Source organism: Rhinatrema bivittatum, chromosome 1 (genome assembly GCF_901001135.1).
Source record: "Rhinatrema bivittatum chromosome 1, aRhiBiv1.1, whole genome shotgun sequence".
Taxonomy (NCBI): Eukaryota; Metazoa; Chordata; class Amphibia; order Gymnophiona; family Rhinatrematidae; genus Rhinatrema; species Rhinatrema bivittatum.
In genome coordinates this window covers 47956402-47974751 of record NC_042615.1, presented here as the reverse complement: position 1 = coordinate 47974751, position 18350 = coordinate 47956402, and the positions used below count along the sequence as shown (strand labels likewise).

The following is an 18350-nucleotide window of genomic DNA, read 5'->3' as shown; positions in this document are numbered from 1 at the left end:
TCATCCTAGCAGTAAAAGAACTAAGCAATAATCTGTGATGAGGGCTGGCTTTTGAGGTTTGCAACCTTTGCAGAGGCACAGGATGCCATCCACTAGGGGGCGTCACTGCTCCCTCACAATGCGACTCAAGAACCGCCTCCTCTTCTCTCAATACAACCCTCAATACTAAAGAGTTTTGCCACTATTGGGACAATCGAATGCAGAGAGTTAACTTGAGATTCAGAGGAGTTCCAGAGAGCCCGGATTTTGGAGACTGTTTCCAGGCGGTGGACAGTATTTGTATGCAGTTGCTAGGTTCAGAAGATTACGAGCATATTATTTCAAAAGCACAGCCTGAGCGAGCTCATCAGGCTCTAGGGGCTCCTCAAGGTAACATGTCCAGCGATATAGTTGTTTGCTTCCACAAATTTCAAATTAAGGAGAAGGTGATGTTGGCAGCGAGGCGGCGTGGATCCATCAGCTGGAAGGGTAATAAAGTGGAGATCTTTCAGGATGTGTCATCTATTACTATACGCAAGAGGAGAGACTTCAAGGGCATGTTAACTGAATTTCACAACTGCAACATGCGCTACCGATGGCAGTTCCCGACTGTGCTCAGCTTTACAATTGAGGGCGTGACTTCTAAAGTGCGCAGGGTGGCTGAAGCGGTGGAAATTCTAAAGGCAGCCAGCATAAATATCACCAAGGCTCCACAAATGTTGGGCCCTGCTAGACCACTGCGAGCGAGTATGAGCCCCTCTAAATGGCAGAGAGTGGCTAACGGTGGTCAACTGCAGCATCAATCGAGTGACTCTATTGTGCAGAAGCTGAGTGGCTAATGGTGGTCAACTGCAGCATCAATTGAGTGGCTCTATTGTGCAACCATCTATCTCAGAAGCTGATTTAATATGACTGTCCTGAGGTCCGTTTGCAGGGCTTCTTTTCTTTACTTATGATATCATTATGCCATTTGCTGCTCTATCTTTAATATTTGCATATGGCAGAGGGGAAGTTTCTGTTACTTAGGGGGAAGATAGACTTTAATCTATTATGTTCCAATGTTTATGTTGCTTTGTTGATTGGGAGAGAGTTGGGGTGACATTGCTCTTTGATGGCGTCATTCCCTATAGAGGAAGCAGGTCACTACAGGGGGTGGTGGTGTGTTAAAGGGTGGGGTAGAGGGGTGTGAAGGGAGAGCAGGGATAGGGCGAGTTGGAGGGCAAAACCAATCTTTGGGATTAAGGGGTCAGTTTGATTGGAGCTTGGGTAAGGCAACTGGGCATTGTAGGGATTATAAAGTGGTAATGGAGGACTCACGTGATATGTCTTTATGGGAAGTTTAAAATTTATTTTGATCAACACAAAGGAGTTAAATTCCCCTGGTAAGCAACGTTTATTTTTCCAAGAATTGGATCGTATGAGGGCTTCTTTTGTCAGGAAACGATTCTTAGAAGGCGTAATGAGGGGTTACTTAAATCCCAACAGTTCTTCCCATCAATTTCTGGCTTCGGCTTCAGTGTGACATAAGTACTGTGGGGTGGGAATTTTATTTTCTAAGGAAGTGATGGTTGATATTAAGGCCACTTTAAAGGATGTTGAGGGAAGATTTATTGCACTAAAGCTGGTTCTCAATAATACTTTATTTACTATGGTAAATGTATATGCTCCCAATTCAGGGCAAGGTGCTTTTTTTTCATAAAATTGGATAGAGGGTAATTTAATTATTGGGGGGGGGATTTCAATCTTATACGCTATCCTTTTTTAGATAATTTCAAGCAGGAGTCTATGGGATCTCAATCTTCACAGAGTGCCCTTAAATATCTGTTGCTGGATAGGGGATTAATAGATATTTGGTATCTCAAAAATCCGACTTGACGTAATTATACTTTTTTCTCCAAAGCTCACCTAGCCTGAGTTCTTTGTAAACCGGCATGATGTGTTTCACGAATGTCGGTAAATAAAAGTTAATAAATAAATAAATAAATCATATTCTAGACTGGATTATTTTTTAATTGACAAAACATTGGTGGATAGGTCTGTTGATAAGGGTATAGGTGCTATAACATGGTTGGATCATGCACCTGTCTGGCTCTCTTTGGGTATTTCTCAGCTAGGGGAGGGAAGGAAATTTTGGAGACTGAATGATAGTTTATTAGATGATGTCCAATATAAAAATTAGTTGAGTCAGAGATCAGGAAATACTTTTTAGAAAATGCAGTTGGAGATCCAGTTACACTTTAGGCTTGAATGAAGGCTGTGGTACAGAATAAATTGATTTCTAGGGCCACTTATGTTAAGCGGGAGAGGGAAAGAAACCAACTGGAGTTATTACAACTTATTGCTAAATGAGAATTGGTGCATAAACGCACCTTTGACCCTGAAGTCTGGAGTAGATTGGAAAGATATCACGAAAAGAGTTAAAATTGATTTCCACCATGCATCAATAAACCAAAAAAAGGAAATCAGAAAGGACTATTAATCATCAATTGCCAATTAACAGACAAACATTTTTCAGAAAATTTTCACAATTTTTTAAGAATTTTTTAAAAGATTTTTCTGCTGAATTTTCATATAGATTATTATACCGCATCAGCAAGCCTGACAACGTGCCTCAATATTTCTTTTGAAGAGGCCGTCTGGACTATTCAATCATTTGCGGTGTAAATGGATATGAATTGTCACAACTTATATCAATGGTGATGAAACAAATATTATATCATACATGAAATTTTAGATAAGGCATAATAAAGGCTCGTATGTTCAACTCTGGCTCGACAACGGCCGATATTTTGCATATGAATGCTTCGTCAGGAGCTATTAATATTCAACGCTTTCACTGTTTTCAATGCGATATTCGTATAAACTTCTCTGTATCACCGCTTCCACTAATCTCTTATTCCTGTATAAAAACAAACTATGGGGGTCATTTATCAAAATGCGCTAAGGCTTTTTCGCATGCGTTAAGGGTTTATCGCATGCGATAGCACCATATCGTATGGTGTGATGCAAATTTGGAAAATAGGAGGAGTTAGGGGTGGGGAGTGGGCTGGGTTAGCCTGTCTGTGAAGAGCTATTGTACAGACTTAATGCTGATTTTAACTACACCTTTTTGGATGGCGTTAAACTGTGCGATAACTGCCGAGACCGTGTGGTAAGGTTTTATTGCCTTTTGTGACATCTCCTGCAAGGCCTATTTTTGAGGGAGAGAGAGAGGGGGAGAGGAAGAGACTGGCCATAATGTCATGTCCCTAGATAGGTATTTGTATCCCTATGGCAGGCCCACCTAGTAACTCGAGGTGAGGTTTAGGTATTAGTGTAGGGGGTTAGGGGCCACTTTGACATTCTACGTGACACGTACGAACAGAACAATGGTCTCTGGTGAAGATTTCATGACCTTCAGAGTGAGGAAACTCACTCCAAGATGAGATTTGGGCAATGTTCTCTCAACCTAGCTTGATGGACTCTCTACCTGGGTAACATCAAATTAGGTGGAGAGAACATTGCCCAAATCTCATCTTGGGGTGAGTTTCCTCACTCCGAAGGCCATCAAATGTTCACCAGAGACCACTGTTCTGTTCATACGTGTCACGTAGAATGTCAAAGTGGCCCCTAACCCCTTACACTAATACCTAAACCTCACCTCGAGTTACTAGGTGGGCCTACCATAGGGATACAAATACCTATCTAGGGAGATGACTTTATGGCCAGTCTCTCTCTCTCCCCCTCCCCTTTAAAACAGTCCCCCAGTGGTTGAATGCAGGAAATACAACAGGTCTGGCACCTATCACAAAGTCTGATAATGTTATCGCAATTTGCACTAACTTAGCTCTTTGCATAGGTAATTAGCGCAAAATGCGATAAAATAAATTTGCATAAACCACACCCCTTTTGCTATCACATGCGATACTTACCGCATATTGATAAATCCAGGCCTATATTAGACTTTATATAACAATCAAGGTCATTTTACTTATCTTTTTGTTGGCAATAATTTTAACCTTCTTCAGGACAAATGCGTCTCAAATCACTTCAATCAAGGAACAGAGACCATTTAACTGCGAGGTTCCAGTTTAAATGCTGAAGCTGTCCAATCAGGAAACAAATGTAATGACGTCATTTTCTGAGGATATACCATTTCATCAGGACAAAATTTGTGTTGCAAAATGATGACAAAAAAAACATTTAATTCTAAACCTGCATTGAGACCCTTAGGGTGTACTGAATTAAGTCAATGTATCCATTTTTGTTCAGCTTGTAATCATTTCATATTAAGATCTCCACTTCACCAATGTGGTTGAATCTGTTCTATCACACATACTTTTAAATCATCAAATTTATGATCTTTTTCAAGGCAGTGTGGAACCAGAGGTGCATTGATGCGATTAATTGTCAAACTTGATCAATGTTCTATAATTCTGGTTTTCAGTTGGCGCTTGGTCTTTCCCACGAAGAATTTTTCACATGGACATTTAATCACATAGATGACCCCTGTCGATAAACATGTGGTATTTTCCTTAAGTTGTAAAGTGTATTGAATTGGTGCAAAATAAATAGTGGTTGTCTCCATCATAATATAACATACTGAGCATGTCCCACATGCTGTATGCACGCCACTGTTGTTCGAAAAGCATTTCATAGTGGAATCTGTATGTACAAGTTGATCTTTAAGACTGGAACCTTTGGTGTAAGTAAACCGAGGTTTAAGATGGAATTCATCTTAAATCTGTAGAATATGCCAATTTTGATATATTACATTCTTCACGGTGGACACCATGGGAGTAAAAGGAACCACATATGTCAACACATCTTCTTCTAATAAACAGAGATTTTCAAATTTAACGACAGAAGAAATACAAGCAATTCAAGAACTACGCCAGAATCAAGATCTAATTATCAAGCCAGCAGACAAGAGAGGGAAAATAGTGATATTTGACAGATCACAATACACTACTGAAGTCTCACGACAACTGCATAATTCTAAATTCTATCGCCAACTGGATAAGGATCCAATATCTGACTTATTACAGGATATTGAACGATTAGTGACAGAAGGGGGACGTATGGGATTTTTAACATCAAAAAGAGGTAGCTTTTCTAGTGAAGAAGCATTCTTATTTCCCTTATTCTACATTCTACCGAAAATTCATAAAAATATTATTAATCCCCCCGGATGACCCATTGTCTCAAGCAGAGGTTCTCTTTTAGAACCGTTGTCACAATTTGTAGATCATTTTTTGGCTCCCTTCGTCGCTGAATTACCATCTTATATAAAAGATTCTCAACAAATGATAGTATTCTTGGAGAACATCTATTGTGATACAGGACAATTTTATTTGGGGACCCTAGATGTTGAGTCTCTCTATATATATGTATTCCCCAATCACAGTTTGTCCTGTATCACAATGACTCAGAATCATATTATTCAGCTTAAAGACAGGGATGGGACATTTATTTATGATACAGAGAGGATTGGGTCAACGTTTTTAAAATTTATATGAAGGGCTTTACTCTAATGAGGGCGAGGTAGATGGGGCTGAGTTGGATACATATCTTAAGGATATTCCCTTATCGGTGTTGCAGGAAGAATGTCAGGGCTGAAAAAATATTGCAGGTTATCTCGGAAGTGAAGGTAAATAAATCTCCTGGATTGGATGGCTTCACAGCTAAATTCTACAAAATGTTCCGTTCTATTTTGGAGGGACTTTTGGTTGAGATGTTTAATTCTTTATGTGGGGCTGGGGAGCTTCCCTCTAATGAGAACATCGCTAGCATTACTATCTTAGCAAAGCCTGGCAGAGATGCAACGTGTTGTGGATCGTATCGCCCTATATCTCTTATAAATAGAGATTTGAAGATACTAGCCAAAGTCCTAGCTAAGAGGTTGAGTTTAGTTGCACCTCAACTGATCCGTGATGATCGGTCTGGATTTGTTCCTGGACGTTTGGCGTTTGACAACTTCTGTCAGTTTCTCAATCTGATTTGGTGGGTGAGGAAGCAAGAGATACCTGCCATATTATTAGCAATAAATGCCGAAAAGGCTTTCAACCGTGTTAACTGGTCTCATTTATTTTGGGTCTTGGAAAAGTTTCAGCTGGGGACTAAATTTATATCTTGGGTTCAGAAACTATACTCTAAGCCACAGGCCTGTATTAAGATTAATGGGGGATACACTAAAAATTTTGAAGTTAGGCGAGGTACGTGTCAGGGATGCTCGCTATCCCCTCTGCTTTTCGTTCTCTTGTTACAACCTCTTGTGGAATGTATACATCGGGAAAGTCACATCAGCAGGATAGATATTGGGGGGTGTAAACTATAAGATGACACTCTTTGCCGATGATATATTGTTTATATTGGAATCCCCTGCCGAGTCCTTAGGCTGGGTATTGAGAGCGATGAGGGGATTTGGGAAGTTGGCCGGATTCAAAGTGAATGAAGATAAACCTGAAAGTTTGAGTATTTCCGCCTCATCTGAGTTTGAGTTCTTTATTTCCATTTAAGATAGCTAAAGATTGGGTTAAATATATGGGGGTTTGCATTGGGCTGGCAGGGGATAGGTTATTTCAACATAATTATGATCTGTTGGTTACAAGTATCTTTAGGGACTTAGATAAATGGGATCGCCTGGTGTTGTCTTGGTTAGGCAAAATTAACTCTGTAAAAATGAATATATTACTGAGATTTTATTTTTTTCAAACCCTCCCGATACTGATCCCTGATCACCTATTGAAGGTGTGGCAGAAAAAGATCTTTAGCTTTATTTGGAAGAGGAGGCCCCCGAGGGTGTCAAAACATGCGCTTTTATCAAACTATGTTGAGAGGGGGACTAGGTGTTTATTTGAATTTCTATAATGGTATTTGGTAGAACAGTCATATCGGTTTACATCATATCACACTTAAAACTAAATAAAATACCAAACAATAAAACAATTATAAGTTTAATTTCCATTACAATTTAAAATAAATAGTCCTAAGCAAAAACACAAAATACAAGACATTCAACAATCTGTCTTACTCATCGACTCTCCACATTTAGATCTTGTTTCTCAATTACTGTCACCTTCATTGAATGCTTGTTGAAAGAGCCATGCTTTAACCTTTTTTCTGAATGTTGCCATATTTGTTTCAAGTCGTATATTAACTGGTAGGTTGTTCCAGATTTTTGGGCCAGCAAGTGACAGTGCTCTTTCCCTTACTGCTGTTAATTTTGCTGATACCATTGACGGAATGGATAGTAAGCCTTTATTGGCAGATCTTAAGTCTCTCTGCGGTGTATGTAGCCGTATTGCGGTGTTCAGCCATTCGACCTTTTTTCCGTGTATTGCCTTATGTAAAATGCATAGAGTTTTAAACTGTATCCTCTGCTCGATTGGTAACCAATGAAGCTCTTTTAAAATGGGAGTGATGTGCTCTTTTCTATTTGTACCTGTCAGTATTCGTGCAGCAGAGTTTTGCATTATTTGCAAAGGTCGAATAGTCGAGTAGGGCAACCCGAGCAACAGAGCATTGCTTGCTTGCTTTATTTATTTATTTATTTATTTATTTATTTATTTATTTATTTATTTAAATGATTTATATACCGGAGGTTCCTGTATAGTATACATATCACCCCGGTTTACAAAGAACAGTAACTATCGCTAAAAAAAATATAGCGGTTTACATAGAACATAGAACATAATAAAAGAAGTTTTACATTGAACAAATCTAAGGTAAAGTTTTTACATTGAATAAATTAATAGTCAATGGATGAGAAAATTAAAGCCTGAAGCACTGTTCTAAAGTCTTTTAACTTTAGTAGGGGTTTTAGTCTCCTCAATAAAAGTAATTTATAATACTCTTCTCTCGTTTTACTGGCAATGTGGTTCCCAACCTGGCATGGTATTTCGTGGCCTCCCAGCTGAGGGCACTTGTAGATTGGCATAGGGTTCAGGGTATAAAAGAAGGTTACTGAGCTGGGCATTATACTCTGGTAATGAGGGTGTGGACTAAGAGGGTAAACTCCGGTGCAAGGTCTATGTATCTATTCTCACACAACCTTACAGATATGGCAGAAATGGGGGGGATCAGCTTTAGTGGGGGACAGGGAGTATTATCATTCTACTTCTTTTCTCTATCAGAAAGACCTCCTGCCAGGAAATAATACATTTTACAGCTCTAGTTGGGTAGTATTAGGGGTGACTAGATTGGGGCAGCTATGGGGTGGAGGCGGAGTTCTACCTCCATCCGTCCTTCAGGAAAAATATTCTCTGGAACGTAGGGATGGGTTTGCCTTAGTTCAGCTACTACACTTTGGGGCAGATTTTCAAAGGCTACGCGCGTAACTCGAGAAAATCTGCCCCTGTGCGTGCCGAGCCTATTTTGCATAGGCTCGGTGGCGCGTGCAAGCCCCGGGATGCACGTATGTCCCAGGACTTCGAAAAAGAGGTGGGAAGGGGGCGGGTCCAGGGACATGGTGGCGGTTAGGTGGCAGGTCCAGGGGCGGGTCTGGGGGCATGGCGGTGATCCGACGGCAGGTCCTGGGGTGTGGCAGCAGTCCGGGGGCAGTCCTGAGGCCTCCTCCATTGCGGCCGTGCCGGAGGTTCACGCGCTGGCAGCTGGCCGGTACGCGCAAGATACACCTGCCTCAGGCAGGCATAAGAAATAAAATAAGGTAGGGGGGGATTTAGGTAGGGCTGGGGAGAGGATTAGATAGGGGATGGTGGGGGGAACCGAAAAAAAATTCCCTCCAAGGCCGGTCTGATTTCGGAGCAGCCTCAGAGGGAACAGGGAAAGCCATCAGGGCTCCCCTAGGGCTCGGCACACGCAAGGTGCACTAGTGTGCACCCCCCTTGCGTGCGCCGACCCCGGATTTTATAACATGCGAGTAGTAGCGCATGTTATAAAATCGGGCGTAGATTTGTGCGCGCCGGGTTGCGCGCACAAATCTACGCCCACACATAAGTTTTAAAATCTGGCCCTTTATGAGCCAAACACGAGTTACCCAAGATTTTAATAAAGGAAAAACGCTTTTTGTGGGGTTTTGTGAACATGCTGACAAGATAAGCAAGCCCATTTCTAAAATATCTGGGTTACTGAATGCAGCCTTGAAGGGTAAGCCTGCTCATTTAAGAGCATGGGAAAGGGATTTATGCACTACAATATAGCAGACATGGAGTGGGATCAATGCTTTCTGGCTGTGAAGAAATGCTCTATAATCAGCTGCGTTGACTGAGATGGGATATAAAATTATTTTTAGATGGTATCTCACTCCAGTTAAGCTCCATAGAATGTTCCCAACTGTACAGGAGAGCTGTTGGCGGGGATTTGGGGAGGAAGGAACACTTATTTTCACATGTGGTGGGAGTGCCCTAAGGTACAGCGGTTATGGGAGGATATTGTTTTGCTTCTTCAGGATATTACAGGGAGTTTGGTGACACAGGATCCGAAATTATTTCTATTAGGTATACCTATACAGTCCCAAACTGATTCAGAGTTATGAATTTTTCATTCAAGTTTTATTGGCTGCTAAAGGAGAAATCGCTTATCGGTGGCATTTGCCTGACATACCTAGTTTTATTGTCCATAAAGAATAGGCTGTATTAAATGTTTGCTATGGAAAAATTAACAGGGTGGAATGTGATGGTGGAAAGTGAGAGAGGAGGTTCAAGAGAAAGAACTGAGGCAGCTGTTGAGTGGAAAAGACAAGAGAAACAGCTGGAGAAGGTAGAGAGAGCAATCTAGGGAGGGGGAGGGAGAGCAGGAAGGCTGAGAGAACAGTAAAGGGGAGGGCTGGGGGAGTGTAGGATTAGGAGATGTAGGGGAGGAATTGAAGAAGACAGGAGAAACAAAGAATGGGCAGGAGACAAAGGGAAAGCAGAAAAAAAAGAGATGAAGATCAATGCTATTAAAAAAAATAGAGGTACATAGTCAGAAGTGCAGGGAGTGGATAAGTTACCCGGATAAAGTTACTCAGATAATTGTATTCATATATTGAGCCGATTATGCATTTCACCGAGTAATTCCAGCTAAAGCCCAAGTTAATGATAACTTTTAGTCATGCCAGATCACAGCCCTAATTTACGTAGCTAATACCTCCAATTTAGCTGAGTACGTTTTATCCAGTAAAAAAAAAAAGTTACCTGGATAATTTGCAGGGGCCGGCATGAGAGGAAATTCAAATCCATTGCTTTGTCCAGCTTAGTCCGAACTCAAGTTTATCAAGGGTGGGTAAGAGCGATCCCTGAAAAGACTGCAGCTGGTGCTGTGAGTGAGGTTGGTGACTTTCTCGGGGCGGGGGGTAAGGGCAGCAATTTCAGTTTTCACACAGGGTAATTGAGCCTAGAGCGGACCCTATGACAAACAATGTGGTAATTATTGCTCTGTCCATAGGGTTTCTTGCTATCCTAAACTCAATTGTCTTTTTCTGGTTTGGGGACGAGGAGGGAGGATTATTAGAAAACTGTAATGCTCTTTTTCAGAAGTAAGCTCTTGCAAGCACCAGAAACAGAACTTTCACGGGCTCATCCCCCACCCTCTGGAACTCGCTCCGCTGGGGATCAGACAATCCCCCCACTTTCTCACTTTCAGGAAATTTCTGAAAATCTGCTTATTTGCAGCCATCCACCCTTGAAGTGCGCTTGGAAATCACATAATCTGCATGCCAACGGGAGCCTGTCCCTCTCCGCTTTGCTGAGCTGTGTACATCCGATTCCCGTATAAGCTGTCTGTCGAGCCTAAGTTAGGAGTCTCCAACATATGCAATCTTCTCTTCTTCCATTCCCAATCTCTGCTATTCACTTGTAACCTGCTGCGTCGTACACCTGTCTACTCCCAATCACTGCTATTGAGTTATAACCTGTTGTTAATCTGTTATCTGGGGCGTACTCACAACACACTTTGAACTCTTACGGTGGAAAAGCGTGACCATAAACAACAATGATGATGATTCTACGTAAACCAGTCTGAAGAGTTGCGGCAATAAAAGGGGACCTTGTTAGACCAGAGAGCTTCCTCGGAAGCCAGAAGATCATTGCACTGCACCTGAGACGCTGTTTTAGAGATTCAGATCAACTGACGCTCCCAAGGGTTGCACACCGGAAGCAGCCTACCTGCCTCATGCTTTTCGGAAAGCTTCAACTAAGACAAACCACAGATACCAAACACCCCCCTCCCCCCCATACAAACTGGAAGACAATTACTTTCACCCGCATTCTCCGGACAAATCCAGAGAGCGCCGGCCGCGTTCCCTCCACTGCCAGCCTGGGGCAGGAGCTGTGGGGTCGCCCCGCCCTTCCTTTTTACGTCACTTTCGGGGCAGCCGCAATGTCTCGAGAAAGCGCGCCCCCATGATTACTCCCCTAATAAGCCCTCGCCCCTCGATACAGGCAGCGGCGGGCGGACGAAAAGCCCGCGGGGACGCTGATTGGCTGGAGCGCCTGGCGGTGGAACGCGGGCCCTGCCGGCTGGGAGTTCTGTGGCCCGCGCGCGCTCCCCCCCTTCCCCTGCAAGGGAGCCTTCCGCGCGCGGCTACTCGGAGCGCCGTGGTAGCGATGGCGGCCCTCTGAGCGGCTTCCCTGTCACCGGATACCAGCGGGCTGACCAGGGCTGAGGAGGAGAATGAAATGAAAGCGCCCTGGCCGCAGTTTGAAAGCTCAGCCCACCGCCGCCGGTGAGTCGAGCGCCGTCCTTGCAGCGGCCGCCCTCGGACCCGGCGCCCGCCATGGGCCTGCTGGACAGGGTCCGCAAAGAATGGTTCATCCTGGGCATCGTGCTGGTGATCGTCGTTGCGAAGTGGGAGCCTGCCATAGGGGAGAAAGGGGGTAAGTCCGTGCATTCGCAGCTTTTCGGGATCGCGGTGGGTCTCCGCGCAGAGGACGCGGGGGGTTTGCTCTTCGGAAGAAGTGCAGCCTCATTTCGGAATGATTTCTTTGGGTTCCGCTTGGAAGCAGCGAGGGGCGAGCTGCTGGGTTGTTTCCTGGGCATCAATAGGACCGTGCCATCCCAGTGCCCATAGATCCAAAGAGAATAGAGCCGGTGGGCTTGGCGTTCATTCCTGTAGAATGGAGGCGCCGCACGGAGGGGAAATGAAATCAAGCTTTGCTCAGAAGCTGGGGCTCGAGTGACATTTTCCTTGATTTCGTTGAGCTCTTTTTCTGGTCCCCAGTGCCTGCGCTGTCGGCACTGACACGTTGCATTCCCAGGCTCGCTCCTACTTCCGTGCTCGGCCTCACGTGCACTCTGCCGGACTGGGGTACAAACCTGCATTAAGCGCATGTTTTAAAAACTGGGGCTATGTTAAGTGTTGAGCATGTTTCCATTAGCAATGTCGCTTTAATTTAACCCGATTTTATAGCTTATTGGATTGCTATTTGAATAAATGCATGTTATGCCTTGAATGCTGCTGGCTCCTGATGAGATTTCAAGTAGCGTTTTAATCCCAGTCCCTCTTTTGACCTGTTGCTGAGTGCTTGGGGTATACCATCCTTTACGCAGATCCTACTAATCTGCATTAGGAGACATTTGCTTTGCAGAAATCTCTCCAGTTTATGGCATCTTACGAGAACTAACTAGTTAAACATGTTAGTGTCTCGCCAGTGTCGGATTGCAGCAGGACAGGAATGTAGTTTAAACATTTTATTAAGCAGGAGAACCTGGTCCAGTCATTAGAAAATTCAGGAAATGCAAAGCACACACAGAAGATCTGCACTTAGGAAGCAGTGTCTTTTTTTAAGGCTATGAGAGCATAGCAAGTGCCAAGCGCGGCCAGATCAAACATTCATTGAGCCCAGCATCCTGTTCCCTGCCCGTGGCAAGTCCGGGTTGCCTGGGAGTACACAGCAAATCCCAATACATTAAGTAAGCGGAGGTGAGGACATTCAAACCTGGGTGCTAAGGTTTCACAGCTCTGAGCTCAAGTGGCCAAAGTTATAAAATATTGTTCCATGTAAGTGAAAATTAATTTTTGGTATCCTACCTTTTATGATGAAAAATCTTTTAAGCAAATAAAAAATAATGTGCCATTTAGCTATCAGTTGTTATAATTCATAGGGAGGCTAACTTTCAAACAACTGTTGGCGGTGGCATATTTGCTAAGGAATGCGCATAGATATGTACGTGTTTTATAAAATATGCGTAATTCTACTGTGCAACCTATAGGACTAATTTTTAAAACCCGGTGAGCACCAACACCAGGAGATGTGTGTGTGGCTGGGCCATGTGCGCGCTGCACACATTTTCCAAGCAGCCCAGCCACGCACATATCTCCCAGTTCGTGCGGAAGAGCCGGGTTTGTAAAAAGGGGTGGTCTGGGGCAGGGGCCGGCTGGGACAGTGCCATTAGGTGCTGACCCGGTGAAGCACGTGCCAGCAGCTGGCCGGTGCGCAGAACTTACTGCTGCTCGGGAGAGTAGGTAAGTTCCAAAATAAAAAAAATTAGGTTAGTTGGGGGGGGGTGAGGAGGGGGTTAGGGGTCGGGGCGGAAAGGGGAAAAGGGAGGCAGGATAGGTAGGGGGTTAAGGAAGTTCCCTTTCAGTCCGCTGTTATTGGAGCAGACTGGGAGGGAACTGGGGAAGGCCTGGTCGCGTCACCGCGCGCTTCTAAATAAAACCCTCGAGTCGGCACATGCGCGCCGGCAGCCAATTTGATACCACGTGTGCATCAACGCGCGCATGTTATAAAATCGGCACATCCTTGTGTGTGCGCTGGGAACCGTGCACACATGGACACCTGCCCAGTTCTTTGAAAATTTACCCTTATGCGTGCAGGTAGGTTTACATGCAAAGCCATGTAGTGCATTGAAAGCATGTATCAATGAACTAAACACCTGTTTTAAATGTTTATGTTCGTCTACTGTATTTTACATGTGGAATTAAACTAGGATTCATGTGAATCCTGATTTACACTCATAAGTCAGCCAAATTTAGAACACGCATTGAAGAAATTAACCAGTTTACCAATTAGTCCACCTGTTCGCCCAGTGCTTCACCAGGTCATCAAGACGCTCCTGCTTCTTCAGCCTGAACTCCCCGTTGGCCACACAGACCTTCCCTCAGTACCTCACAATAAACACGTTTAATATCACTTTTGCCAGCTGCTGGAAAATATACGCATGTAAGTGTCTTTTAAAATAGCAACCTAGGCGCGCAACTGTTAGCTCTGTCCCACAACGCCGCGGACTGCCCCCTTTTGACGTGTATATGTGCACGTGAAAGTGAACACAACGCGTGTATTTTTTAATTCTATAAGATATGGAATGCATGGGTAGGCGCTACCTGCGCACGTAGGCGCTATATATTACGCACGTAGCGCTTTGAAAATTCAGCTTTTATGAAAATTTGCCTTTATTCATTTTCAAACAAAGTTACACGACAGCAGGAAAACAACAACCGAGATTGAGCTCCGTGGTTTGTTCTGCCCTAAGGCTCGAGTCTTGTATTCACATTACAAACAACCATCTACCCGACCAGAACCTCAGCCCCAGGTTAGCACAGTCTTGGCTGCCGATTCCCCAGCTCCTCAGATGATCCATCTCATCAGCAATAACATTGCTGATTTAAAAGTCATTTAAAATTAAACTCAGGGCTGTGTGCATTAGTGATTGTATGTATAAGTTCCAGACCAACAAAAAAAAGTTTTCCTCCTCTTACGTGTGCCCACGTTTTCCACGTACTTTTCGCAAGGACGCATATGATGTAATTCTTGGTGGGGGGGGGTTCACTGAGCCAGATTCGCAGGATCGTTTTCTTTGCTAATGTTGGCGCTTTGCGGATCCAAATTCTGGAAAATGTTTGTCCCCGCGCCACCTCACTTAAGTTATCAGAAAGTAACCCATGCAGTTGATATGGCGGAGTTACATTGGTAATCCTCTGAATATAACAGGTCACCCCCTTTCCAAAATGAACTAATAACAGAGCAAACCCAAAGACGCAGTTCAGAAGTATTGCCTGGAATTTAAAGAAATGCATTAAGAACTTATATTGTGTTTCCCTCAAATTCCATATCCATATTACTGGCGAGGGTGCGGATTCGTTTAAAACAATTCAGATATTGCCCAAACCCAGGTCAATGCTCCAGCTCTGTATAAGTTGACAGGAGCCGCCGGCACGCTATCAGTATGATCGCCGCAGCCCTCCACTGTGTGGTCTAGTGTGAAAGAAAACTACAGCCAGCGCATCCAAAGCTAACACAGACGGAGGGCGCGATGGTATAACTGCAGGTTTAACCTGGACGTCTTCAAAGACAGAGTGGGAAGGAAGCTCTGGTCACATAATGGGGCCGATTTTTAAATTTTGCACGCGCGGGGGTACATTTGTGCGCACTACCCGGCGCGCACAAACGTACACCGGATTTTATAACATGCGCGTGCTGCTATAAAATCCGGGGTCGGCGCGCACCAGCCTGGCGCGTGAACAAAAGTACGCACGCGCGCGGACTTTTATAAAAATCTACCCCACTGTGAATTGGTGAGCAAATCCCTATAAATGCCATAGTTTTTATTAAATTAGAATATTTCAGGATGCACACTGCCCACCTTTTCATGTGATACATAACACGTGCAAAAATTTTAAAAAGAAAAAAAAAAAAAGTGTTTCCTTTTATTATCTTGAACGCGGCTTTTGCCAAGAGGGACAGCAGAACCGGGTGCTGCCAGTGCGTGCCGCCTCTGTCAGTCCAGTCTGCGCAGCTCCTCGCCGTCCACTCCTCCCAGCTGTGGCTTGTGAGCAAGACGGCTCTTGGACTCGGTCAGCCTGCAGTGATCCTCTTAGTTGGTGCAGGGAATTAGAAACTCAATGCGCTGCTGTCTCGAGCAAGGGGTGTGCAAACGTGGCGCCAGGGAGAGCAGCTCCGTCTGTTCCAACCGGTGCAAGCTGACGGTCGTTAGAAATATTTCTGCTGCTTATTCATTTACTGTAATCCATCTTAGAGTTTTTTTGTTTTTGTCAGGACTGGAGAGTCCCACTGGACCCGAGGAACAGTTCATTGCCTATGTGCACCTAGCAAGAAATGCCTAATGTTTGGCCATGCTGAGCACTTCCTCGCGTGTAACATTTATGCAGACACATTTTTCTGAGACTGCAAATAAAAAGACAATAAAATACTAAAAAAAAAGAGCACCTAACAGTTGGATGAGTTCTTGATAAAAGATTAATTAAAAATTTGAGTGCAAAATTGATGCTCTAAAGCCCTCTCCATGTCCCACTGAATAACTGTAAAATATTAGTTTCAAGTGTAACTAAGCTAGTTCGGTGTCCACACTGTGACCCGGTCAGACCAGAAATAGTGAATCCAGACTGAAGAGGATAAACCAGTGCAGTCTGGGCCCCCAGTACAGAGCACCCGAAAGCAGGGACGACTTCAGGTCTTGGAAATACCGTTTCAGTGGCCCTGAGCTGTGGATGCCTGCCGATTTGTCAGACTGAAAGCTTTAGTATGGACAGAATCTAAGGAAGCATGACCTGGAATCTAATAATTTTTATTTTATAATGTTGCTGGATGGATACAGCACTGTAAAATGGTGGGATGTATTCAGGTATGACAAGTCCCTTCTCATTTAAGTGGGTGCCCGAGGTGGTAGTAGATAGTGACTTGCACAAGCTCACAAGGAGTGTTGGTGGGAGAAGTGGCATTTGAACCCCTGGCTCTCAGCCCATTGCTCTTACCACCAGGCCCACTCGTCCACTGTAAAGTTGTCCATTAGGGCAGGGGACAGCAGACCCCAATCTTTCCATGCACAAATGGGTTTGTTTTTAAGAAAACCCAAGATAATTTACACTTAACCATGAACTGTGCTTAGCTTATGCAGATAAATCCTATAAAATATCGGTATACTGGATACCAGCTCAGCTGAGATCTTAATTTCACCATCTTCAATTGGACCTTGATGCTGAGTATGAGAACAGGGATAAAGAAAACCTTGGTTTGTTATTTAAAAGGAAAAGAAGCATTTTTTTTTTCCTTCTGAAATTCTTGTGTTCTCTTTTTGAACATTAAAAGAGGAATCTGATCATCCAGTAAAGCCGTCTTTCCTGTCTCTTGCACCAAAAGGTTAAATGGTCATTGTGCTTGCTTGAGTTTTGTTAAATGTGTATCAAGGGAGTCTTAAACTGCTTGAGTTTTCTTTCGTTTTTGGGACTCTCCTGCGAGTCAAAACAATTGTCTAGAGCAGTGGCTCTCAACCTGTTTTCGGTCGGGATACACTAGACAGATAGTTCTCACAAGCGTGACACGCTGAGCACAAGACTGTCACGAGGCTAAATGTAAACATATACTCTGCATCCACATGAACAGCCCCTGACAATGAGTGCATAGCAGAACTAGAACATTCCCTGTACAACTCACCATACAAAAAAAGATATTCTGGTGTCATCTCAGCAACAGCAACACAAACTCCCTCTACTACCAGGCGCAATACCCTACTTACGGAAAGACAGCAGTTCACTACCAATGCATGTCCTATTGAGAAAACACACACTCAAAACCAACCTTCACCAAATACAGAAAAGACCACATATTACAAATATGGAGACAGAAACTGGAATGGAAACCCAAAAAAGCCACTCTGCATGCAGCGCAAATCTGGAGAACGAGAAACAGAAATATAGCACCCAAGATCTGCAATAATGCACCCGAACTAATCTGCACAAAGTTACACCTGCAGTGTGGAATGCACTCAAACAGTAACAACCCAACTTATGAACTAAAACATTACAAATATTAAACCAGACCCTAAACACCAATACACCTCCTATTAGGAAAACAGAATAAGCCAAGCTGCTATAGATCCCTACACAGAAACTACAAACTTGCAGAATACTCCTACCTGAGTCACATATGCAAAACTCACAGACCCTCGCCAGATACAGAATAAAGTGACCATAAATTAAATGTTTTTGTTTTTCCATTGTCGCACTGCTTCTTGCTGTTTCCAGTTCAGTTTTTCTCTGCACATATCTATTTATACAGTCCTCAAGACATATTTATTTAAAACTTTTCTATACTGACATTCAAGTAAATATCACATCGGTTTACATAGAACTGGGGAAACCATTAACTAAAGAAATGCGCAGTTACATAAAACATAAGGGAATTGAACTAGGAGAGAAGGATAGAATAGCAGAGTCAAGTACCCGGAGGCATTGGTAACAAAGAATTTACAATTGTATAAGAATTATAACAGTATATGCCTGTTATTTACAGTATGTACACTATGTATCGTGGAGCAGTAGCTTAAAATATAGCAGTACCCATGGAAGGAGTGGCGGGTAGGGGGCTAAGATCTGGGGGCTGTGGGGTTAGGTGAAGGCTTGTGAGAAGAGCCAAGTTTTAAGGTTTTTTTAAAAATGTTTGGGTACAGTGTTCTTGGCGCAGGTGGGCGGGCATTGAGTTCCAAATAGTTGG

General features: G+C 43.6%; 1 protein-coding gene and 1 long non-coding RNA gene across 6 annotated transcripts in view; one reads left to right on the top strand and one right to left on the bottom strand.

The window, feature by feature from the left end:
• LOC115092258 overlaps nt 1-11294 on the bottom strand; it is a 78980-nt gene extending 67686 nt beyond the window's left edge. Inside the window, exon 1 of the long non-coding RNA XR_003856969.1 lies at nt 11154-11294. This is a non-coding gene — a long non-coding RNA (uncharacterized LOC115092258). The remainder of the gene's footprint in view (nt 1-11153) is intronic.
• The window catches only part of SLC10A7 (solute carrier family 10 member 7), a 339519-nt gene continuing 332428 nt past the window's right edge, over nt 11260-18350 (top strand). For 4 of the 5 annotated variants that reach the window (XM_029602585.1, XM_029602751.1, XM_029602830.1 and 1 more), the window contains exon 1: nt 11260-11774. In XM_029602585.1, the coding sequence (XP_029458445.1) occupies nt 11675-11774 (100 nt within the window). In that variant the 5' untranslated portion in view covers nt 11260-11674. The remainder of the gene's footprint in view (nt 11775-18350) is intronic. The other variant, XM_029602657.1, reaches the window with a different exon arrangement.